This window comes from Tyto alba, unplaced genomic scaffold (assembly GCF_018691265.1).
Source record: "Tyto alba isolate M040663 unplaced genomic scaffold, T.alba_DEE_v4.0 Super-Scaffold_2, whole genome shotgun sequence".
In the NCBI taxonomy this organism is placed as follows: Eukaryota; Metazoa; Chordata; class Aves; order Strigiformes; family Tytonidae; genus Tyto; species Tyto alba.
Genome location: NW_024881282.1, coordinates 64,751,352 through 64,776,501, shown reverse-complemented (window position 1 = coordinate 64,776,501; position 25,150 = coordinate 64,751,352). Strand labels below are relative to the sequence as shown.

At 39.3% G+C, this 25,150-nt stretch overlaps 2 protein-coding genes across 8 annotated transcripts in view; one reads left to right on the top strand and one right to left on the bottom strand.

The window, feature by feature from the left end:
- Positions 1-16,545, top strand: part of TSPAN12 (tetraspanin 12) — a 45,625-nt gene extending 29,080 nt beyond the window's left edge. For all 5 annotated transcript variants that reach the window (XM_033011467.2, XM_042792938.1, XM_033011469.2 and 2 more), the window contains 4 exons: positions 1,504-1,578; positions 5,893-6,000; positions 8,844-8,987; positions 15,056-16,545. In XM_033011467.2, coding sequence (XP_032867358.2) covers positions 1,504-1,578; positions 5,893-6,000; positions 8,844-8,987; positions 15,056-15,361 — 633 coding nt within the window. In that variant the 3' untranslated portion in view covers positions 15,362-16,545. The remainder of the gene's footprint in view (positions 1-1,503; positions 1,579-5,892; positions 6,001-8,843; positions 8,988-15,055) is intronic.
- Positions 16,546-21,144: 4,599 nt separating this feature from the next.
- Positions 21,145-25,150, bottom strand: part of KCND2 (potassium voltage-gated channel subfamily D member 2) — a 288,978-nt gene continuing 284,972 nt past the window's right edge. For all 3 annotated transcript variants that reach the window (XM_042792252.1, XM_033011429.2, XM_042792253.1), the window contains exon 7: positions 21,145-24,391. In XM_042792252.1, coding sequence (XP_042648186.1) covers positions 24,214-24,391 — 178 coding nt within the window. In that variant the 3' untranslated portion in view covers positions 21,145-24,213. The remainder of the gene's footprint in view (positions 24,392-25,150) is intronic.

The window sequence follows — 25,150 nt, the reverse complement described above, 5'->3', positions numbered from 1 at the left end:
ATTTGTAAGGATATGTGATGTGTTGTTCAGCTGTAATGACTATGAAGATGAAGTGTAATGGGGTGGAGACTGGTAAAAGAGGACCTCTTCTTTCAGCATCATCTTTATTGAACAGACCTTTGTAGGGGGAGAGTATGAGTACAGATTTCTCTTGAAAATTCACATGAATGTTTTTACATGCATGTTTTTCATTTGGCTGTTTGCATCTACAAACTTAATTCAGGGAGTTAGATTTGATCCACAAGTAGAAGTTAAGGCAAGACGCTGTTCAGTAGCTGGTAACGTATCTATGAATTACTCAGTTCCAGACTGGGTGAATGAAAAAGTGCCGTATAGATGACTATTAAATCCTAAGACTTGTGGATTTATGATCTCTATTTTAAATAATACACCTTATTGACCCTTTAATAGAATAAAATAAAATTCACTTTCCATACATATTTTGTGTCTCTTATACCTGTCTTGAATAGATTCCAGAATGAAATGACTAAGTTAGACACCTTTTGGCATGTATCCTACTAATGGAATTATTTATTTTTTCTATTCTATTTTATATTGTGATGGTCTTTGTCCAAATAAAATTAAAATCCATGAAGACTGTAGCTTTGTCTTGTGTACTGAGAACAAGAGGGAGCTCAGTGCATTGGCACAGAAGAAAGTTTAGAGTCAAGAATGAATGGAACCATGCTTCTGCTTTAAATAAAAGATAAATTGGTTACTTTTAATAGAATACACCAGTTAAAGCAGTCTTAATTTCCATGCAGCTTTATCCTGCTGTTCAGAAAGGGTTTGTTGATGCCATATGGAAGATAGTCTTACTTTTTTTATTTGCAGCAACCAGTTTTTCTTAACTGTCATTACCAAGACCTGTACAGCTTCTTAATTTATATACGTATTGTCTATTTTTAAAGAGTTCAATGGTTAGATCTTGTAATAGACAAAGATATTTCAATCCATCTCAATAATTACTTGTACATTTATGCCTGACCTCAAATATCTAAATCACTTTGATAAGAACATAGCTTTTGAGAACCTTGTTTGCTTCGATTTGTCAATTTTCTCTTTTTTATTCTTTTTTGTTTCTTTCTTCCCCCTTTTTGTTTATTAGCATGATTTGGATATGTTGCTTAAATGGATAGAACTGAAAGAAGAGATTTCTTTTTTTCCATGTATCTGAGGAGAAAGAAGTTTGTCCTCTCTGCAACTGTTTTAACATAATGTGTCATAATAGCCTTGTACTCTTGGACAACAAGGAAATGAACTTATTTTCCTATTGTGATGTTCATTTGCTTCATGTTAAGTTAGTAAGGAGTGTCACATGGCTTAAATTTTTAGAAAGTTTGCTGCATGAATCTTCCATGTTTTGGTTACAGAAATGTATTTCAGATTCCATATCTTCAGTCATGTGAAATGTTAATCATGTTTTGAGTTTAGTATTGTTAAGTCTTTTTTTCAATGTTAACCTGAATACCAAAATAACTAAGACCGTTCTGTGTTCTGCAGTACTTTGGAAGTTTGCTTGTAATATTCTGCGTTGAGCTGGCCTGTGGTGTTTGGACCTATGAGCAGGAAATAACGGTGAGTCAGAAAAGGAGGCTGCATTTTTTTCAGCAGAAGAAAACAAAGATTTCCATTAGCTAGCTGTTTTCTAATTGCTGTAGTGTTTATCTTTGTTCATTATTCCAACAGTCTGATTTCTAAAGTGACTGCCTTTTTTTTTAAACAGAGAATTCCTCTGGGAAACCTTGTCTGTCTGGAAGGTCTTATCTGGGTTTCTCCCCACTGCCTTTATATTTGAGAGCTAAATCTGCAGCCCCTGATTTAAGGACTTTATTTTTTGATAATTCTTGCTTAGTCAGGTTCTCACTGAAGTCAGTGGAAGTTTTGAGGATAAAGTATGAACTTCAGGCTTAAGATAAGTATTTGGAGACAGGAGATGTGAGAATTGGAGGAGATTTTGCTCCAGAAGTTCTTCATGTTATAAAGAGCTATAGCTGAGTGTACTCTGTGGTAAACAGTGTGTTCTTTCAATATACGCCTTGCTGTCTGCCGAAACCTTCACACTATATCCACAATGTATAAATGCCAGTTTTAAGCAAAACTTCTTAGCTATAAAACACACTTCTGTAAACTTGTGAAGAAGTTTTATCTCTGCCTAGTTTTTATAGCTGTACTAACCTTTAATTTTCAAACTGAAGACTTGTAGTTGTCGTGCAAGTAAATGGGTGTTGAGCAGAAATTAAATTGAAATGTTATTCTGCTGGCTGCTATATCCTTGCATCTTGTACTCAGTCTGGTACATTTTTATGAATAGAGGGACAAATATTTTCACTGAGCTGCTAAGATATACCCAATATACTGGTCACTCCAAGAGTGAGTAGCAATTACATTGCAGTAAGATGGGAGGGAGCCTTCTTGATATTTACACGGTATTGGGACCAAAGGAATTTCTGGCAGATTTGAAGTCTGCAGTTACGTGGCAGCACTTTGCATCAGCATCCATTCCCTTGTGGTACAGATTCCAGCAGGGTGTTCTACTATAACAGCAATTAAAGCTATCCCTTTACTTTAAATGTCAGCTTACATTGATGCATTTTAAAATTGGGAAGGCAGACAAGAGGCATGCTTCATCCTATGGGCACAGCTGCTCTCTGTGGGGGTTTTGCCAAGCATGACAGTTATAACCAACATCTATCTTTCCACAGAAATCTTATCAGTGGAAGCTGCTTTAAATAACATAGCCTTCAGTGCGCTGGTACATGCCTTCTCCAGCCTTCACTATTCAGTTAGAAAACCTGAAGTTACGATGTGTTTTAGTGTGACCCCCAAGCTTTCAGTTACCTGGTATGCTACTGAAACCCAAACCTGGGACAGTTTGATATAAGCTGGCATAACCCTACCATGTGCTAAGGCACTGGGGATACTACTTCCCTTCAGAAAAAACACACCTGTCCTTGCACCCCTTTGCCAAAAGAAGCCGCACTGAGCTCCACGTCTGCACCTTCTACAGTGGGTACTCCACAGTCCTCTGGTTCTTCCTTTTTCTCTCAGGAGTTCAAGTATATGAATGTGAGCATGCCAATTAACAGGAAAAAAATCTCTCAGTGACTGCTTTTCTTTTTTTGTCTCTTTTCTTTTCTCCCTTTATATAGATACTTTTTTTTTATTCCTTATCCCCTGAAATACTCGGGTGTTTTGTTCTCTCTTTCCATCTTAATTCCTCTTATTCCATTTGTCCTAACACTACTGCTTTTCCTGTGATGGAGTGGGCCAGACTCAGATTTCTTGCTGCTGAGACCCATAGGGAATGTGGCAGTCTGGAAGAGCACAGTTGTTTTTCAGTGTTTTTTTCATACCTGTGCAGGTCACTTCCCTAGAGCATGCTTTCTCCTATTCTACTTGATGAAGATAAGAAGACTCTGTCTTACACCCATGGAGGTGATTTGATGTTATGTTGGTTTCAGCGTAGCATGAAATCACATGAGCCCCTGGTGGGTTTCAGAGAATTGGTTGGCATTAGTATATGTGGGTGGGTGATGTTGAAAATGTCACTGAGGCATAACCGCCTCTGCTGCTCCAGTATGGGCTCTCCTTGGCGTGTGTGCAAGCTGCTCTAAGAGTCCTTGTATAAACAATTTTCCTTCCAGCTCATGATAGCTCTCAGTGTGAAGTGTGCTTCATGACTAATTTATTCCACCTGCAAGACTAAAAAGCCAGTGTGGGTTCTTGGCTTACTTGGGCATTGGTCAAGCCTTGATACTCATTAGAAAAATACTAATGAATAAGTAGGTCTCAGTGGCAAACCGAACTTTACAGAACTTGTGCTAAAATCACACCACCATCTCTAGTTTTGTCTACATGCTACAGAAAAATGTTGGTGTATAGTCAAACAAATGCATCACAAGATCATGTATTATTGTGCACTGCTGCATGTATGAGCTGACAGGAAGTTGTTAAGTAGATATATATCGACATCCTTAGTTTGACATGTTGACATTCTTGGAGCAGTCAAACACACAGATTCCAGTATCCCTCCATAGTTCCAGAATTCAAATTTCTTTCTTACAGTGGGGTTTAGTTTGTTTTGACTTGCTTTTAATTTCCTTCTCTCACTTCTTGATTTTTTTCTTTCCCCTACTTTCCATTGTTTTCATAAAGAAGTTGGACGCCTTGTGTTACGTGCATAACCTTGGACTGTATTCAACTCAAATAAGATAATAAAAAAATAGTCTAGCAAAAATGAGTTTAATTGCAGTGATATCAAGCATTATCCAAAGCAAGCAGAGCGCTAACTTCCAATGCAGTGGAAGGAGAAATTCATCGTGTGAAACCAAATTGCTTTATTATAGTGACCAGCATAATTGTTTGTGGTAGAAATATTCTGTGATACTGTGTTTAAGTATTTTTAGTACTCTACAGCTAACATTTTTTTATGTGGACAATTGCGAGTTCAGTGCTTTATAGCTTAAGAAATAAAAATTCTGCTAACTGGCAGGTGTGTTAATTTCTGTGATATTATTAATATATTAATATTCATGATATTACGAAGCTTTACCAGGGCATCAAAAATATAGTATAACTTAGTGCTAATGAAACATTATCAGATTACGGCGTTAGTCAGGTAGTGATTGTCCCCATATTTTTGTGGAGCATCTAGCACAACAAAGACCAGGCTCTTTGGGAAGTATTGTGATTTTTTTTTTTTTTCTTAGATAACATTTATTGCTATTTGCAGAATGCCCTTACTGTTCACTCCAAATTGAACAGGATAGGTAAGTCACAGCCACTAGAGAGGGTAGGCTCCCCCACTCTCCAAGTGAAAGCTGATACTGCAATTGTGATTTCTTTCACCGTGACTATTAAAGCTAACGGGAACAAGGCAAAACTCAGCATGAATGGTATGTGTGCCTAGAAGGGCAACTGTAAAATCTTCAGTTCCTTATTTTAGTTTGGCACACTGAAATTTGTGCTGCTGAACAGAAGTTAGTTTCTTATCTTGACTCTTAACTGCATTGTATGCCACGTGCCATAGCACTTGCTTGTATTGTTTCTAACAGATTACTGAGGGTCATAGTCCAATGGAGAGCACCAGTACCTCACCTCTGAGTAGTAAAATTTGAAAGAAAAATACTTCGATAATCCTTCTTTCAAAAGAAAATATTTATAAGACTCTGAGTGTGTGTGAGGTAAAAAAGTTCACAGGGCCTCATTGTGTACACTTGCTTGTTAGTACTTGAGCAAGATACTGAAATCAAGTACATTCAGGATACTGGCATGCAGGACTCCAGACAAAGCCAGAAGGCCACTGAACAGACTCTCAGGGTAGAATTAATCTCAGTTAATTTTATGTATTTAGGAGTTAGATGTTTAAATACAAGTTTCTCACCTTAGACAGTAAAGTGGATTTGAGACTTCAAGGGAGTGATTAATCTTCTGTGTTTAAAATATTTATCTTGAGATGTATTGCCCCATACAGCTGCCTGTTTCTGTCTATTGACTAAGATGATACCAGGGAGATACCTAAACTGGGACATACAAATGCCATCCCTGATGACTTGGATGGGGCCTGGTTCAAGTTTTATGCCATGTAAAAAAATCTGGTAATAATGTAATCAAATTGTACACATCTATCTCCGAATCTTTCCAAAATGCAGCTTATTTTTCAGTGTACATTAATTTGTAAGCAAAGAATACAAATAACTTGGTATTTTAATAAAGGCTTGTAAATTTTCAGTATCGTAAGAACTGAGGCACTTGCTTTTCTGTTTCATTTGCATACAAAGTTATTTTGGTCATTGCACTGAAAAGATCCCAGAATAGATGGAAATTCTGGGTTTGGAGCCACAAGCCAACTGATCTGTTGTGTGAATCCCTTTTCTTTCCTTGCTCCAGGTTCCAGTGCAGTGGTCTGATATGATCACGCTGAAAGCCAGGATGACCAATTATGGCCTACCTAGGTACCAGTGGCTGACCCATGCTTGGAATTTCTTCCAGAGGGAGGTAAGATGACAGTTAATGTATGAGTTGAAGTAATACATGCTCAGTAAATGTCACTTGTCTCCTAAAGGAAAAGGTTTGGTTTTAGGTGAATAGGTAAATAAGTGCAAGTTCCTTTCATGTGAAACGCTGTGTAGTGATGGTATCTTACAACATCACTGGATACCAACTCTTGGGCTTTTGTAGCCCCTAGACACTAAAACAGCAAAAAAAGAATATTACTCCATTAAGTTAATTAATAGCTAACACTGTATTCTCCTTTGTCACTAAGGTTAAGACACCAACACCTTTTAGAGTTACTATAAAATTTAAGAATACGATGTGTATAAAATTAAAAATCTGCAGGTAAAGTAAAATGAACATTTCTGTATGCTATTTTAATATTAAGCTGTTCTCCCCTTCCTGTAGGCTCCTTTAATTTAATTTCACGGCACTGTCACGTTTAAGATGGGTTTATCTAGAAATGAGTGGGAAAGGAAGTTTCCAAAAAGATGCCAACACTGTCTCTTTGACTGAGGTTTGAGAAAGTGATCAGGGTTTTTATTTCCTTTGACTGGAGGGGCAGGAAACAAACCAAAAAGCTTTCTTGTGTATTCACAGCTTTGCCTTCTAGCCTACTAAAATTCAGAACTGTTTTTAAAGAATGAAGTATTATGTTACAAAAACATGAAATTGCCCAAGGTAAAACCCATTAACTCCAAATATAACTCACGTGCAGGAAGAGAACTCTTTAAATGCCTGTCATTTTGCTGCCCTTGTTGAAATGTTGAAATCTATCACTGTTGCACAGATTTCCTGTTTATTTCAACATTTTCTGGCAGCACTTGATAAGTCTGTATTTATACTCAAACATGAAAGAAAGAGTGAGGACTGCATAAGGTTAAATACTTCCCCACCCTCTCCTGTTCCCTGCCCTAGCTATGCGAGTGCTCTGTGAAACTGAGTAATTCATACACAGGCAGAGTGTTTGTTCTGTACCTGAGATAATATAAATGAATTGTCTCTGTTTCTTTGAATGGAGCTGATACTGTATTGTGATTTAAATGTATAGGTTAATTAAATTAAAAGCTGTGTCTTACCCTCCTTGTTGTTGTAGTGTCATCATAGTGGCTGGTTTTAATATAAATATTAGTAAGAAAGCTTCAACTATGCCTTAACTCTTCCAGGGGAGAAATAGTTCCTTTTAGAAGTTAGATTTCCTATAGTCCATCTCTGACCAGAGGAATGATTTGGGGAAAGTTTGAAGTGAACTGAGAAGGCTCTTTTACAGCTCCTGCTTAATTGGTGGGCTGCTGTCATTTCTGTTCTGTCTGCTTGTAACTCAGATGGTGGATGCGTGAGCTTGGTATATGCTTTATGCCTGAATGAGCTCTATGCTTTGCGCCCTTCTTCAGTCAGTGTTACAGTTTTTTTCTTAAAGAAAAAATCTGTAATTACGATTCTGTTCCCGAAGATTCAGCCCTGATCAGCTTTGTGCTCACTCTTCTGTATCTTTTAACATCTGAGAGAGATGGGAAATATATTTTTCTCCCAACCCCCTTGCTGGTCTAGTATCAGAGTTGTTACTATGCTAAGGAAAGTGGTAAGGGGTAAGTTGAGGTCAGGAGGGAAGAACTGGATGGGGGGAAGAAAAGATTTGAGAGTAAGAAAAGGATGTTTAATGAGGTGGTCTTTGCAATTACAATGAGGAGTCAAAGCTTGAGCTTTTGTTAGAAAATCCCATGTTGGGAGTATTTTTGCCTGACTAATGAACTGATAAAGACATTAAAGCTGTGGTGAAAAAGGAAGAAGTGAGATTTGTAAGAGGACTGGTGAAGTCAAGGCACAGTGTCTGCCAACACTGATTGACTTGATTGTAAACGAGTGACATGGTATGCAGGACTCTGGCTCTGAAGCAGGTAAAGCAAATGTTCCCAAGCCCATGGGTCAAAGCAACCAGGTGATGTCCAGGCTGGTACCAGAGAACATCCAGATAGAAAAAAGTAGCATCTTGTTCCTGCAGCAATGTTTTTTTTCAGTCATATTAAGTTCCCATCCAATGCTGAAGAAAATCTAATGTAACTGCTTCAGCCCTTTTTTATGTGAAAGCAGCTAGGAATGTGGTAGTCTGTTTGTTTGGCTTTAAATCTCTCAGTGTGCTTTGCAGAGGAGAAGAAAAGTTGTTAGTCCTGGTGGGTTTTATAGCCAATTATGGCTCATCTGCTTTGCAGCCAGACTTCCTACTTTTATGGTTGGTTCTGTTGCAAAGTTTATTTTAGTGTGATACCCCTTCCTTCCATTTTCCTTTCAGCATTTGTGATTTCTACACCTTTTTGCTCACTTCTACATTTTTTTTTTCTTGTATTCAGATAAATCTATGCTTTTTGTCATTTGGTTTTCAACAGATGTGTCCATAGTTGTAGCCTTACAGCAGTAGTCATCACTAGTAAGACCTTAATCATCTTTTCCTACTACTTCCTTCAGCCACAGGTAAACTTGTTCATTCGTCAGTCTTTTGACATTAAATTATCATGTGTTAGTTCCTTGTAGTAAGGATAGTAGAATTACAGGGTAGAACAGTTTCTATGAAGCATCCTTTGAGGGAGCAATTTGGATTTAAAGGACAGAGCAGTATCATTGACTGTTTCTGAGGTGTTCGTTGCTCACTGCATTGCATTTTTCATGTTGTTTTTATGTCAAAGTATAGCAAAAGAAGGTATGTTGAAGCTCTTATAGGCGTTTTTAGTCTTACATAAATATTTTGAAAGTTAATAGGAATTTATTTAGTTTTTTTGATGACCTACTTTTATGAAGTAATGATGAAGTAGCATCATTATTGCTGATTTTGGCTAATCCTTTCTTTGCAGTTTAAATGTTGTGGGGTGGTGTACTTCACAGACTGGCTGGAAATGACAGAGATGGACTGGCCACCTGACTCCTGTTGTGTCAGAGAGTTCCCAGGATGCTCTAAGCAGGCACATCATGAGGATCTCAGTGACCTTTATCAGGAGGTAAGAAGAAAAATGTGGATATTTTGGAAGGGTTTGTGCATTTTTCCTGATCCAGTCATTTTCCAAACTCATTGCTTGTAGTGCAGCAGAAAGGTTTGTATAGTAATTTTGTTTACGGAAAGTGTTTATTGTGTTTATTTACATTTATTATTTATTAATGTTGAAACCGGGGAGAGGGAGGGAGAAGGGAAAAAAGAACGAACCAAGTCGGCCTCCCACTCTTACCTGGAAGTGAGATGAGTTAGTAGCAATGCAGTTAACAATGAGATATGCTTAAACATCAAGGTATTTGTTTTATATTGGTTAGGCTGGAGTTGAAATTTGCTCCAGTCAAAAAATAAAAAATTAGTTTTGGTGTAATGTCCAGTCTCCAGCTTGCCAAGCTAAGAGAAATTCTACTTACCCTATGGTAATAAGGACTCTAGTGGTATGTACAGTGAAGGATGCTTTTGAGAAGTCCTTTGGAAGATGAGAGCTCTTGTTAACAAGGCTCATGCAGGGAGGCATGTAATTCAATTGCTGCTCTGTGAGCATGCATAGAAACTTTGTGGGAAAATGCTCTTTCTCTCTAACTCTACTACATTACAGTATGATGATAATTTTAAAAGAATAAAAAAACAAACAAAAAAAAACCAAACAAACAAAAAAAAACCCAAAGCCAATAGCAACCCAAAAAAAGCTTAAAACCAGTGGAGGACCTATTTGAACTCTGAGTGGGTAAAGGAGGTGATCACAGTAGCAAGTCATTAGGGTTCTTAGGTTGAAAATCATAAAAACAAGTCTGCATGTTCTCTACTAAAACTCCTTTAATTATTCTGACAAAAATGTGGTCTAAAGTCACCTTTGTCTGGAGACTGCTTTGCTACCTACCTTTTTTTTTTATGCTAATAGACCTCTGAAGACCTTTAATTGTGCGTTCAGTAATGTCAGAATGACGGCAGTCGAGGCAGTCCAGTAGCAACAAAAAACATGTCTCAGGTAGTTAGGAGGACCTGAGAAGAGGTGCATTCTTCATTTGCTTGCTCTAAGAGTAATGTAGGGTGCACAGGAAGGAGGGTGGGTCTGAGAAGCATGCTTTCAGATGCTGCAGCATTAACTTTTTTTCAGTGGACAGTGCAACTCTGCATTATGGAAGAGCACCCAAAGAGCCATTTTATCTTGTCCCAGTCTCAGCATTGTTCAAGACTCTGACTTACAAGAATGTATTATGTGGCTCTTGTTCAGGAGCTATGGAGAGATAGCTCTGAAGCAGGGGAGATTCACTATATTAACAAGCCAAGGTGAATATTAGTTATTGCCAGGAAACAGTCAAGTTTTGGGTAAATGACATCATCAATGGGGAGTGATTTGCTAGATTTGTATGGCATTGACTCTATGAGCAGAAATTATACAATCTGTTCTGGACTATCAGACATCCATTTTAGGCCTCGTGTGCTTCCACTAGGAAGAGAGAGGGTAGAGCTGCCAAAAGGCAGGTGCCTCAGAAGACCAGTCTATGCTAGGAAACCTTAAAGACAGTGACAAGGGCTGTTTTCTTTCCACCAGCTACTTGTAGAGCCTCTCCTGCCTTATGGCAAGGCTTGCGGCTTTAGAAGTGCCAGTGTCTGAATGGGAAAGCCATTCAGGCTTCTTCTGGGACCTGCCAGTCTCCTCCTACACATTTTTGAAGAACACAGTGGCTCGCTCTGCTATAATGGTTGCTTTTTGTAATACTGTTGCCAGTATTGACACCATACAGATGACCTCAGCCATAGAGAGGCCTCAAGGAGTGTAAGTGTATGGAGGCTGCAGAACGTTCATTTGCCCTGAGCATCCTTCCTGCTTATGTAAGCAGTGTCACTCAATGAAAAACCAATCTTTGGGCTCAGAAAGCTCAGAAAATTCTGAGAAAGAGTACTAGTCACTGGAGTGTCTTGTCAAAACTGCAAGGTTTTCTCATCTCTTCTGCTAACATTTTATTCCGACAGCCATATTCCAGGAAAGTGGTTCTCTGCACACTTCATGTGTTCGGGTTCTTTTGGTTCAACCTGGAAAAAATTAATAACCAGAGATGATGATGATGTAGAACAATAAGGGCTGTGTTAAGACCCACTTGATAAAAAGGAAGGCTGCCTGGCTATTTTCCTAAAAGAAACCTAAAGGGCACGTTTATGGTTCTTCCCCTACCATACCCCAGAGAATTTTTGACGGATTCAGCTCTTAGCAAAAATTTATTTTTGGATGTCTACTGCGGAATCCATTCCAAAAAGGGACGGGCTGTGTTCTGTTTTACCAGCCATGAAAATACTCCATTGCTCATTAGATATGCACAATATTTGGTTGGCAAAGCATTTTTTTTCCCATGGTGCTTGCCTGTCAGCTGTCTCGCAGGCTCGTACAGTATACTTGCTAATATGTTTATCAATATAACACAAAACCAACTTACACTTGCAAGGCTAATCTGTCTGAATTCTGCTTTGGAGAATTGAAGGAGAAAAGCTTTTTTAGAAAGTGATTCAAACCAAACTTGCATAGTCTGGTGGTGTGATAGGGAGCCTGATGAGATTAGCTTCGCTAGCCTAAAATTGGCTTATGTAAATGGTTTGAAAGTCCATTCTGGTATTTCAGAAAAATTCTTTGTAGCACTTCAGAAAACTGAAGTTTGGTTTGGCTGGGATTGATAAAATTGTTTTGTTGTAGCTGTGCTGTAATCTTCTGCTGGCATCTCAGAGCTTTCTGTAGTCTAAGTTGGAATTCTTCACAAAACAATTTTTGTAGAAAGGAAGGTGGCTTACTTATAGTTCTCCTTGAGAGTATTTTTGGCAGGAATCATGTTTCCCCTGCTGAATTTTAAAAGCTATTTTTCAAATGTGTTAGTCTTGGACTGCTTTTATTCTGACAAGCTTCACCTTTGGTGCAGTTCCTGGAACAGACTAACCTTAGAAAGAGTGTGGTTGTGAGGGAGGTGCATCAGATGACGATGTGGCCTTTGAGGTCTGTTGTGGTTTGAGGGCAAGGGGAACTCTGCCCATCTTGTGCTCAGGAACTGTAGCCTGATAAAATGATTGGTAGGAGTTGATATCTTAAAAAAAAAAAAAAAGAATAAAATCAAAATTGCATGTTCAATATTTGTTTCTTTTGTTTTCTATCATAATTTTGAGTATAGTCAAAATCTGAGTATACAGCTGATCTGCTGAATATGCTGATGGTTTATATTTTCTACTTTGAGAAGTGCCTTATTTAAGATCTGGTCCTTATTCTATGATGTTGAAGTAAATCATAAGTATCTGCTTTGTTTCCATTTTAAGACTGAAAATATAAAATGGCCTTTGTAATAAATACGAATCAAGCCTTTAATCCATATCTCTGTAGGAGTTTGAAGCTATTTCTTCTGAATGATCGCTGCAAAGTTTTATACTATTTTTGAGTTGTCAACAAGATCTCCCTGTTTAGTGACAAACTTCTACTTTTGCAGAGGAAAGTATGTTTATGTACTCTTTAATTGCAGGCTACCAACTATGAATGTGTTGCATAAGCAGAAATAAAATTCATGAATATGAGAATAACAGGGGTGGCTGGATATTTCTCAATTTTGAAACTGATTTTGAACATGTATTAGAGCAGAACTGTAAGAACATCATTAAATGGAAGGAGGCAGTCTATCTAGATTGGGCATAATTTGTCTCAGTTATGTGTCTGTACTGCAGGAGGTGTAGGCATTAATGTTACTGCTCTCTGTTAATGGATGTTTCCTCTAGGCAACGAATGAACTGAATTTGAATACTGCTGTGGTTAAGCATTTTTAAATTGTGACCAGCATGTACCTTCATCCCTTAAAGTTATCAGAAGTATTAAAATGCATCCAGTTTCTCTGTAATTAAAAACAAATTTGGAAAGTAGTGTAATTACAACTCTGTCTTGTAGTTGAGGGAAAAAAATACACCAATATGACAATTTTTGTTCCTCACTGAGTTCAATTACATTGCTTTTACTACAGTGTTTTGGTTTTGTTGGTGGTTTTTTTTTTTCCCAAGTTTCAGAGAATCCACATTTACTCATTGTTCTGTATCTGAACTATGTTAATGTTTAGAAAGTGACACAGTGAAATGATGAATGGAGCAAAGACTAAAATCCATTAACTTACTCTGGTAAAATTATCATGTAGTACATTAACTTTATTTAGATCCTAAATAAAAATCTGTTGACTTCAGTGTGAGTTTTTTGTGTGAGGCAAGAATCGGGCCTTTCATCAAAAAGATTCAGGACTGTAGCATTTGAAATTGTTGGCTTTGGAGAATTTCAGTGTGATTGAAAAGGGTTATTTATCATGTCCTGTCTTCAGATTCTGTCACTTTGATCAATTGCTTTCTTCTCATATAAAAGCTGTAAGAAATACGTAGTAAGGATAGAAACGCAAAAATGATATTTTTAAGACAGTGCCCATTTTGATGGGTTCCTGTTGTCATCTTCTGGGACCGATGACTATTGGTACTCATGGTGTTATCCCATCCAGTTTGTTACTCTGAATTTTCCCTTGGTGGCTGTGTTCCTTTGATTTTTGTGCTGTGAAGCCCTTCGAAGTTTAGAATAGAGAATAAGCATTGGCCAGAGTAGCTAAGGGCCCAATCTTAAAGATTTTATCCTTTCTAAGACTGGGCATCACCTTTCCTGAGCAACAAGCTTCATAGCTTGTGTTTGCACTGGTATGCAGCAGGTTCCAGAGCCTCTGTGGATCCTTGTGGATCTTGTGGATTACAGAGAACTCTGTGGATCCAGAGCTCTCTGTGGATCCTTGCTGCCTCATGAGGGCTTGGGAGCTTTCCTGAAGCCTTGTACAGTAATTAGCCACATCAGCAAACTGTGGAGCATGCACTGGTGTTTTAGAAAGAGCTAAGTTTCCATTTCTTGTTTTAACATAGTTTTCATCAGACATTTTCTGTGTAAATAATAATAATTATTATTATTCTGTAAATATATTGCAGAGGTGGCGTATGTGACCATCTTCTTCATACAATATGTGGGTGCTTAGCTCTTTGGAGCAGGGTCTAGCTGCCTGCCTGGGTTTGTGCAGAGCCCAATGCAGGGTAGGTTGTTGTAGCTACTCTCACAGCAGTTTGGGACATTACTGTGCTTTAAGTAGCAACAGCCCAGCACAAGGTATGAGGAAAAACTGGATCTTGCTATAATACCATCACAGTAATTGACAATGAGGTTTCTGTGTTCAGATTGGAAATTAAGCCAGTTAGTTTTAAAACATGTAGTCTATGGATAGGGGAGGTAGGTGAAGTGTAAGTAGCAGCAGTGGATATGCTTTCTGCAATGAGAAGATGCTTCTAGTTCAAGAATAGAAAGGAGTAATTTCACATGTATGTTGTATTATTACCACTAAATACTAAAGAAAGTCTGTTTGTACCCACTGCATTCCGGAAATTTGTCAGAAATCCTCTGTTAAAGGTTATTCTTTTTGATGCTCCTTACTCAGACCGTGTCTGGAATGTAATAATTTTTCTACTCTCAAGGGACTTTGTACAGAACTAATAAACTGGCATATAATGAGTCCAGATAAAACACTAAGAGTGAAAGGTGGGAAGAAACACTAATGAGATAATGCAGGCCTGTGGATCTTTCCTAGAATATTGTTTTAGATTCAGATTGTGGTATTATTTTTAGAAAATGTCTAGAGTTTAAAATAATGGACAACCTTGAAGATCTGCAAATTAAGGAGAGAAACAAGATGATTAAGAGGATTTAATGGCTTTTAAACACTCACAAAACCACTTGAGTTTCTTGAAAAATCAGTGATAGTTGATAGGAACGCAGATCAACTTTGAGTGATTTCTGAATTGAAGAGTAGCATAGATCTCTTGGAGCTTGTTACGTGCAGTAGACACTCAGTGTAGGCGAAAATTTAGAGTTGACATTATGGAAGAGATTAAAACGTAGGCAAAATAATTTTTGAAGTATTGTTTGAAGGAGGTGAGAGATAAACTTTCGGGAGCCAGAAAAGCCAGCGCTAAGTAGGATGAGACGAGCCTTGAGAACTGCAAGCAAAATAATACTATTTTTTTAAATCTATTTTTGTTTCATAGGGATGCGGTAAAAAAATGTACGCTTTTTTGAGGGGGACGAAGCAATTGCAAGTGCTGAGATTTCTAGGAATCTCTATTGGAGTAACACAGATCCTGGCTATGATCCTCACCATTACTTTGCTGTGGGCTCTGTACTATGACAGAAGGGATCCCGGGGCGGATCAGATCATGGCCCTGAAGAGCGATGCCTCGCAGCAGCTGTCGTGCCATTCCGTGGAGCTACTGAAACCAAGCCTGACAAGGATCTTTGAACATACATCCATGGCAAACAGCTTTAATACACACTTTGAAATGGAAGAGCTATAGGTGATGCAATGAAACTGAGAAGTCACAAGGGGTTTTAATTGGGTTTTGTTGTTGTTTTTGTTCTGTTTCATCAAGTATGCCAAACATACCAGTCTCCGTGTGCTTCAGAAAACAGCTAATAAATGGAAGTGAAGGCGGCCAGCACAGAAAGAAGGATAAGCCTGTCAGCCTCTTAGCCGTGAAACAGAGTTGATTTTGTTTGGTTGGGTTTTTAAAAGGCACTTGTTCACTGGGCACAGTAATACTTAACTTATTGTCACAAGCTCTGTGATGTGTAAAATACTGATTCATTGGCAGACAGACAGAACCTCTAAGGAAGCATCACAGGAAAGGAAGAGACATACTCATCTTCTGAAGAAATGACTGTGCTTTGGGCAAACAAAATGTGTTGAAATTAATTGACTTTTACATTTTTAATAAGCCATTTGGAAAAATGTCTTAATCAGGGATCTATGTATATATAATTGTGTGGTTTTGTGTGTGCATGGAAAGCAGAACTACAATTCAAGTCAATACTTGGATTTAAAAATTTGCAAGAATTGTAAAAAGAGCAAGATTTTCTTTTTTCTAACAAAACCTTTATCTTAGCTGTTGTTAAAGATGTTCTAAAACTTCTATTTTTATCTAACATAACTGTTTAATTTTTGATTTTAGATATATTAAACAGGGATTGAAAGCAAAACTATGACTCTGGACAATAGACTTTAATTCTTTGAAACAGTTTGTTCTGTGGACTGCTTCTTAGTGAAAAGAAAGAAAACGTTAAACATTCTTTCCAAAATGGGAATCAATATGGGAGTAGCACAATTCTAATAGATAAATCTTTTCTCCTGTCTGTGATTCCCCTGAAGGTAGAAACAAAAGACTACAAGGAAAATGCTTACAGTTCTGGATGCTATGGCAATAATTGTAAAAGTACATAAGGTAGAATTTTACTTTGGTGGCTTCTTCATTAAGAGCTCTCTAGTGGCTTAAAATGCCAACTGGAAAAAGCGTTAAAATGTATTTATTGAGGTGGGGAAAGTGCATTTTACTGTATTTTTCTGAACAATGTTTATTTCATAGGATTATTTTTACAATCGGCCACGCTCCTGAAATATATATTTGTTCCACTGAGTACAGTAGTTCGTGGCAAATGGGTTTTTAAAAATTCTTTCATTTGTTCTGGAATTTGTAAAACAAAAGAGGAAAAAAATGAAAAAAAAAAAAAGGAAGGTGTGATTTGGTAGACAATAAAATTACTTTTGTCTTAAATTCCATAATGACTTTTTTTTATTTTGAAGTCCTGGAGTGCAAATGCTTTGGGTGGGAGTTGGGAAGGTCCTCCTGCTAGTGAAGGTTAATTTGACATGTTTTTACACATTCCACTTATTCGGTCGTGGAGAAACTGCGTTGTAAGTTTCATTTACTTTTTTTTATTGCTTCTGAGAAAGGTTCTTAAGGGCTCATGAAACTAAGCTCTTCTGTTGTGTGGGCTGTTTGGTTTTTAGCAATCTACATGTGGGTGTAATTATTTCATGGGTAGTATTGCAAGCGAGATTACCTTTCTGCTTTTGTACCCTTCCTACAGATGCTAATACTTATATTGGGAAGTAAGAAAAAGACTAAAGGATAGACATTCCCAAAATTTAGCTTGGAGTATCTTTATCAGAATTATTTTCTCATGCAGCATTCAGGAAGCCCTGTGCCCAGTGTTACCGCACGTGCAGAGCAGACTTCCATCCTTCCCACTGCTCAGCCTGGGCGGTGTTGCTGTAGCTAAGGCTGAGGCTCCCATGTAGAAAAAAGGCAGATGTCTGAGAAGAGCTGGTCTATATCCAGGCTTAGACTTCAGAGCGCTACAGCAACCTGTGATGCTACACAGTGGATTATTGAGTCATTGGGTTTTTTTCCCCTGTTTCAGAAAAAAAAGAAAAAAATCGTGGAATCTATTGATTATGGATTGCATGTACACAGCTACATTCAGCGGTGGGTTACAGCTGAATGTAGGGAATTTCACTATAATGAATGTAAAAAAAAGGGCAGGATGAAGTCCTGCCCTTTGTCCCAGGAAATCCTAACAATGTTTTACCCAAGGAGTGTCTGTGGAAGCTCCCTTAGCCCTTCTTCAGCTATCCCGAGGACTCCCCGGGTTACCAGTGAGGGTTGCCTGCATATCTTCTCATGTCTGGGTTAGAGTTTGTGAAGGAACAAATGTGGCAAGCTGTGCTAGGGCGATTCATTGGAGAAGTCCACAGCTAGAATAAGAGACACTGGCAGCCCAGGTCATTTGGTTTTAGGCTTCCCAGGTGGTGAGGAAGTGCTGTCATTAGGTGTAGCCAGGCTACTTTAAGAGCAGAGGGATTGGTTGGGGTAGTGGTCCTTTGGTACAGGACCAACCTCCCTGACAAGTGTTTGTGGACCCCCACGACAGTGAACATCTGTGCTCAGGGTAACCTCACTTGGCCTTGGCTACCCAAATCCTGAGCCAGTCTGTGTCAGTATGGGGCTAGTTTCATTAGGAGAAAGACCCACATGTCAGAAATTACAAAAGTATTCCCTTCCCTGGTAAGGTCTACTGATAAGTACTGTGGGAAAGAATCCTTGTATGCTCGGTATCTAATCACATTTGCTGAAACAGGTCTCAGCCGTAGATTGGAACACTTTAAAACTTCTTACTTTGACTGTCCTCAGGCTATGAGGTGTCTCTGTTTTTCTAGGCCTTGTTCAAAGAACCTTAAAATTGATTGACTAGGCTGCTGTGAGCCTGTTGTTTTCCTGTAGAGCTTTAGGATACATGTAGGAGAGAGGCTGCTTGGCAAGAGGGGAACATTTAGAGATACTTGCAGCAGTGAAAACTACTTCATCCTTTTATTTCCTTTTTTCCCTCAGTTTTGCAGGAGTACCTGGAGGAGAAGGGTAGTGTGTGTTTTTTTTTCTCTACAGCATAAACTGTAATGAAACAAATCTTTCTTGTCACCGTGAACAACCATGGAGCTGCTCCTTAGTGGTTTTCACCGAACACTTGAAGTTGAGGAGAGCAACTGTGTTAGAAAAGGGGTCACCCCCTGCCTGCATCAGGTGTTTCTGTTCAGCACAGGGAATCATGCCAAGTCTGTGGAGCTGAGTAAGGTTTGCACCACGCAGCCACGACTTGGGAGTATGGGATTGCTTTTAGGAGGCAAAATTCTCTATCCCTGGTCTTTGGACAAGGTATTGCCTCATCTGCCAGCAGGTTGTATGACAAAGCTTTCTGAAGGAAATAAATATAAGGAAGTACATAAAGAATAAATAGTGAGAAGCTGTTGGTCACAGAGACTGTACAATTAAAAATTATGGATGAAGGCATTTTCAAATAGTTTTTGAAGTGTTTACCATGAAAATACTGTATTGGGTTTGTGTGGCAAGGCTTTAGTGGCGGGGGGGGCTACAGGTGTGGCTTCTGTGAGAAGCTGCTAGAAGCTTCCCCAGTCTGTGATGCACCTACCACTGGCCAAAGCTGAGCCCATCAGCAACAGTGGTAGCACCTCTGGGAAATGTATTTAAGAAGGGAAAAATAACTGCACAACAACAGCTGGGGGAGAGGAGTGAGAATATGTGAGAGAAACAACTCTGCAGACCCCAAGGTCAGTGAAGGAGGGGGAGGAGGTGCTCCAGGTTCTGGAGCAGAGATTCCCCCACAGCCCGTGGGAAAGACCCTGGTGAGGCAGGCTGTGCCCCTGCAGCCCATGGAGGTCCAAGGCAGAGCAGATATTCACCTGCAGCCCGTGGAGGACCCCATGTCAGAGCAGGTGGATGCCCAAAGGAGGCTGTGACCCTGTGGGAAGCCCACGCTGGAGCAGGCTCCTGGCAGGACCTGTGACCCTGTGGAGAGAGGAGCCCACGCTGGAGCAGGTTTGCTGGCAGGACTTGTGACCCCATGGGGGACCCACACTGGAGCAGCCTGTTCCTGAGGAGCTGCACCCCGTGGAAGGGACCCACACTGGAGCAGTTCATGAAGAAACATAGCCTGCAGGAAGGACTCATGCTGAAAAAGTTAATGGAGAACTATTTCCTGTTGGAGGGACACTGGAGCAGGGGAAGAGTGTGAGGAGTCCTCCCCAAAGAGGAAGGAGCAGCGGAGACAACGGGTGATGACCTGACCGCAACCCCCATTCCCTGCACCACAGGTGGGGAAGAGGTAGAGAAATTGGGAGCAAAGCTGAGCCCAGGAAGAAGGGATGCATAGGGGAAAGGTGATTTTAAGATTTAGCTTTCTTTCTCATTATCCTACACTGATTTGATTGGTAATGAATTAAACTCCCCGAGTCTGTTTTTCCTGTGATTCTAATTGGTGAGTGATCTCTCCCTGTCTTTATCTTGACCCACAAGCTTTCTATTATATTTTTTCTCTTCTGTCCAGCTGAGGAAGGGAGTAATAGAGCGGCTTTGGTGGGCATGTGGTGTCTAGCCAGGGTCAACCCACCACAAGCAATATGTTTAATTCGTGTGAATTGCTATTATTGAAGTGAGATTTTATCTAAAACTTTAAAACTTCTGCATGGTTGACTACATTTCTTTAAAAAGAAAAAATTGTGATGTCCTAAATACTTTAAAATTTTTATGCATCTACTTGTTTTTTATTCAGTGCTCCCCCACCTTCAGTTTTTTCTCATGCATAGCTACTCTGAAAATGGATACCTTAAAAGTAGGTAATTCAGGCAGGTAAGGAATAAGTTGTCCAGGTAATTGCATATATCTTACAGACTTTGTCAATCTAAATATGTTGTTCACTCCTGACTGGTCTTTTAGCCATACGTTTACCTATCCCATCAGCTGATTGCTATTCCAGAGCGCCTGATAATCTTTGGATGGCTCCATGGTCATTGGATAAATCGTGGTGGGCCCCAGGTGCAGAAAAGAAAGCATATGACCTTAAAAGAACCCTCCCTGCCCAAAACTTAGTGATCCTGTGACTTCACTAATTTGTCCTCTCCTAGACTAGTTTCCTCTCTGAAAGCCACCCTTCTCCCTGGAGCAGCTGAGGTGGCATTGTGCTCTCCACTGCGAAAGCCACCTCTTGGCAGTCAGCGCGTTTCCACAGCGAGTACACCCAAAACCTCAAAATGTAAAGTGTACATCTTCAGCTGGTCCCTTGGAGCTATCTTATGGGAGGACAGTCAGTCTCCTTAAAAATGCTCTGGGAAGGTTCACAGGCAGGTATTACTTTTACCTTTCCCCCTCCTCCCAGAGCGATGGGCTCCTGGCAGAGGCGGCCGTCACGCACGCCAGTGCTACCGCGCACACAGCTGATAGACCAGCATCATCTGTGCTGCCAGTCACCCTTTGTGAGTGATACGCAGTGTGTTGTCACCCGCTGTTACACTTCAAAAGGGGTTTGATCTCATCTGTGCACTAAGATTTTATCAAAGGAATTTGATACCAGGTTTGAGGAAGCTCTGTAGCCTGGGAGGTTCAGCAGAGCAGTCAGTGTGTGAATGTATTGAAAACGGCAAATTCTTTTTTAAAAGTACAAACAGAGAGGTGGAGTTTATATTTCTGGAAATAATTTAATGCCCTGGTATTCTCTGCTGCTGCAGGCTGGGAAGAGAAGGGTGATGGCCACTCATAAAGGAGAAGGGCAGCCCTCTGTTACAGTGCTGCAGCATCCTGGTCTTGGTGGCTCTGGTATGGTTTAGATGCACTCATGGGTTGCCTGAAATTGATGGTGGGGACATTCATTGCCCCTTATTGTTCCTCCAATCTTATTAGGACAAAAAAAAAAAAATAAAAAAAATCTACAAATAAGTTATTGCAAAACCAGGTTGACCCATTCAAGCATGCAGATGTTTTATTTAAATATTCCTCAAATGTCTATTTATTCAGCATAACACATGTATTATGCTGCCTTCTGAAATACGATATGTGACTGTCAAACAAAATTGTCAAAACAACAACCTTGGTTTCTTTGTATGATACACGGAAATAATTACATTTCATGTACAGTACAGATGCATTTTACACTGTCATCAACAGTCATTCACTACCAAAACAGCATTTAAATCACCTAAAACACCAAAAGAATGTGTATTTCCCAAATTCAGAATAAATTAATGATTTTGCATGTGACATATGGAAATAGAAGACAGGACTGGAATTCTGCAAAATCATATTAAATTATTCCTTAAGCTGCATTAAAAAAATGAAAGTACAAGTTGCTTCAGGGGTATAACTGTTATGCAAGTGTATTGCTGTAGTGTGTTCTTTTTAGTCCATATGAAAAGGAGAATAAAGAGATTTTAAAACACATGACCTGACAGAGTCAGTAGGTTTCCTGGGTTGAAAGTATATTGTCCCAAAGTGGGTTTAGTAACTGCCTCTTTGCATTATTTACCTGACATAGCTAGTCAAGAAGTACCATGTGGCATAAAGAAGTTGTTTCAGATTGCTAATAACAAGGCAGTGTTTGTGTCAATAACTGTTTGGCAAAGGTGGGGACCAAGCCATTTTTTGTATGAGTAAGCAGGGGTAGAAGTTGGATGCGAGTGATGACTCTGGGTCAGTTCTGCCTCTCTCTTAAACCCCATTAAAACTTACGTAACCCACCAGCTTCAGCTGCTCTAGTGCCATTTTCCAAGAGCGCAGAAGAGAGGAGAGCAATGTCAGGTTGCAGAGATCCTCAGAAGGCGCGCTCCTCTGGGTCAGAGGACAGGCTGCACTTCTGCTCTCTGTTGGGGTTTGAAAGAAAAGTAGAAGCTTGGTTTACAATGAGTTATTCTAATTTTCAGAAAAAGGGGGAATTTAACTGCAAATAAACCAAGCTTCCAAATAAGTAAACAATAAGAGAGTCATGCATGACATTATATACTCCTTATAATTGCAGTTTAATATGTGATGTCATATTTTGGTGTATATACTGTAGCATGATAGTCCATCATCTACTTTTCAATCTCTGTTGACAGGTAGAAAGACCAGTATTTTTGTGCAGTACAAAGTGTATCATCAGCAAGTTTTAGTTTTTAGTGGGTGTTTTCTCTTAATGTAAATTTTTAGGTCAGTAGAATGCTAGAAAATACTGTACTGAAACATACACTAGTCAAACTATTAAATAACTGTGTTAATCATTTATTGTAATGGCGCCTAATGCTCTGAGCTTTTTGATTTATATGCATATTTTATTTTGCAGACATGCAATTATTTCTGATCCAGTGTTTTTCATGTATATATGTATGTATCTATATGCACATATTCCATGTATATTTGATGTATATGATGTGTGGTATGTCATGCATATAGGAAGCATTATGATACATCTCCTAATGCACTCTCATGAAGATGAATGGCACTTTTTTATCAGAAAGATTTCTGGTAACATCGATGTCTTTTAAAAATTAAGCCAAAAAGCCTTAGCAAGTAGAAACTTCATATTAGCTTTTAGGCCTGCCCATTTGGGTAAATTCCCATTGAAATAAATTATATTTTTATAGCTTTGGAACGAACCCAATCCATTATTCTATCAGTGTTCTTAGGTAATTAACTATCTTCACACGATATAAATTCTCAAACAAATTTTAGGATGCAAGTTTACAGATAATTACAAAAAGAAATTAGCCATCTGTTTTTACTGAATATCTTTTGGTGTCTTCCAGTGTAGCCAGTGCTCTAGATGCTGCAGAATGTCAACAAGGAGGTTTTGGAGATCAGCGTTAGCTGATCCCCAAACCACCTTTGTTGTTATTTTAATTCAGTGGGATTGATCCTGTAAGAGTACACCGAGACGAGAGGTTTGTTCTGAAAATACAAAAGTAGACAAGGTATCTACAGAAGAAAGGACTGTGTTGATTCGTCAACAGCCTTGAAATCCCAAATAGTACAGTAGTGTTGGAGTGGACAACAAACTGTCGTAGAAATAGAGGACAGTGGACAAAAAGAACAATGACCGAGTAGCGCATTTGTGGTGCACGGTTTGGCTGTAAGATTATTTAAATGTTTGCCATTAGAAGTTTGTAGTGTAGATGAAGTTTTGTAAAATACCTTAAAAAAGAGAAATCCTGATTCCTGATACAACAGGTGTACAATGACTTATTGCAGTTGTAACAGTACCTAGGAAGCAAGATAAAACAATAGTAAATATTGAACTAACTGAACACCTTTAGTTCACTAATGAGTGTTTGAATAAGAAATACTGCATTTTTCAAAGGGAAGTTATTTGTACAACTACCATGAAACATTAACAATCAGTTTGTTGTAAGTGCACGGAAATGCCCCTTTCTACAGTAATATTTTATCATGCCTAATCTGAAAAACAACAAAAGTAAACTGAGATCACAGCTTCAAATAATTTCAGCATGCATTGTGGTTGTAGTTTCAGTCAGTACAAACAGATTTCATATGAGCATTTTTTTCTTTCATTTTTTGATAGTTTCTCAACAAGTTTGAGGTTTATTAACAGGAAAAAAAAAAAAGACACGTTATCAAAATGTTTCTCATTGTTTTGCATTCAGCAGGAACACAGGTTTGTTTCTCTTTTCTGTTTTGCGTGTTTTTTTGTTTTTTTGTTTGTTTTTTTTTTTTTCTAAAAAGAGCTCTCATGATAAGAAGAAGCATCAATGGGGACATTTCATTGTGCTCATATAGTAAGTCGGGATGGTCACAGAAGATTCCACTGCGCATCAGTTCAGACAGAGGGTAAGAAACTCCTTTAGGTTCACACGCTACGACACTGAAACCCACAGTGTGTTTTGTTTCTCCTGACCCTCTCTCTCTGCGGCCGCTGGCGCACTCGTCAAGGGGCATTGTCTTTCTCAGCTCTCTCATTCCTCACGACTCATTTCTCACTGCTTGAGCTCAGCTTGCAAGTGGTCTTTATGCTAATTTATAAATAATTCCTTATTTTATAAAGCAGATACTCTGACAATGTTTCCCCCCGAATATTCGGGAGACTCTGGCCTATCGTCTCCTTCGGGTGTGGTGACTGGAGGTGTCGGGATGCTAATTATTGCTGTAGTGACGTAAGGCTGCTCACAGTTTAGTTTAACGCACTCTTCCACTTTGGCATTTAGGCTGGAACGGCTGGAGGAAGAAACAAAAATCCATGAAGAAAGAAAGTCCACGCTACTGCAAATCTCTCATGTGCCCGATTCCACTCCCTCAGCCGGCCGTCTCCATCCTGCCCCGTTAGAGATCCTGGAGGTGCAAAGCACCAGCACCCCACCACCCTGCCCCCCAGCAGTAGGTGGTCCATGGCTATGTACATGCACAGGCCCCCTTTCTCCCTTCCTTCCCACTGTTCCAGCACTTCTAAAAGTTTCTCAGCCCATCACCTCAGTGTTTCTGAACTGAAGCATTGGAGCAAACTTGGCATAGCCGAGTGACTGGATATGCAGGAAAGTGGAAGCAAAGGGGCAGTCCCAGTCTCCTGCAGAATCCTCCATACCATGCTTATTTAAGAACATTTTGTATATTCTGTATCCTCAGTAGTAAGGCACAGTAATACACGCACTAATTAAGGTTGAGTTAACACATTTGTGGAGTTGCTGCAGTACCTCAGCATCATAAAAAACTTGTAAAAATACCATTTAGAGGTGAGACTGGCATTTTGTGCTTGTGTTCTTGGCTTGTTTTCTGGCACAAAGTTGGTGCTTTGTGTTTTCACATGCTCTGTGATTTGAAATATGGTGCAGGAAAGTCCTCTAGCAGAGAAAGCACAGAGCCAAGCAGAATATTTCCTGAAAAGCTAAGACAAATTGGAGCTTTGTGCAGGACAAGATGTCTCATTGCACAACAGCTGAAAAACTTGAGTAGCTACAAGCTGCTGGATTGTTCATGGAA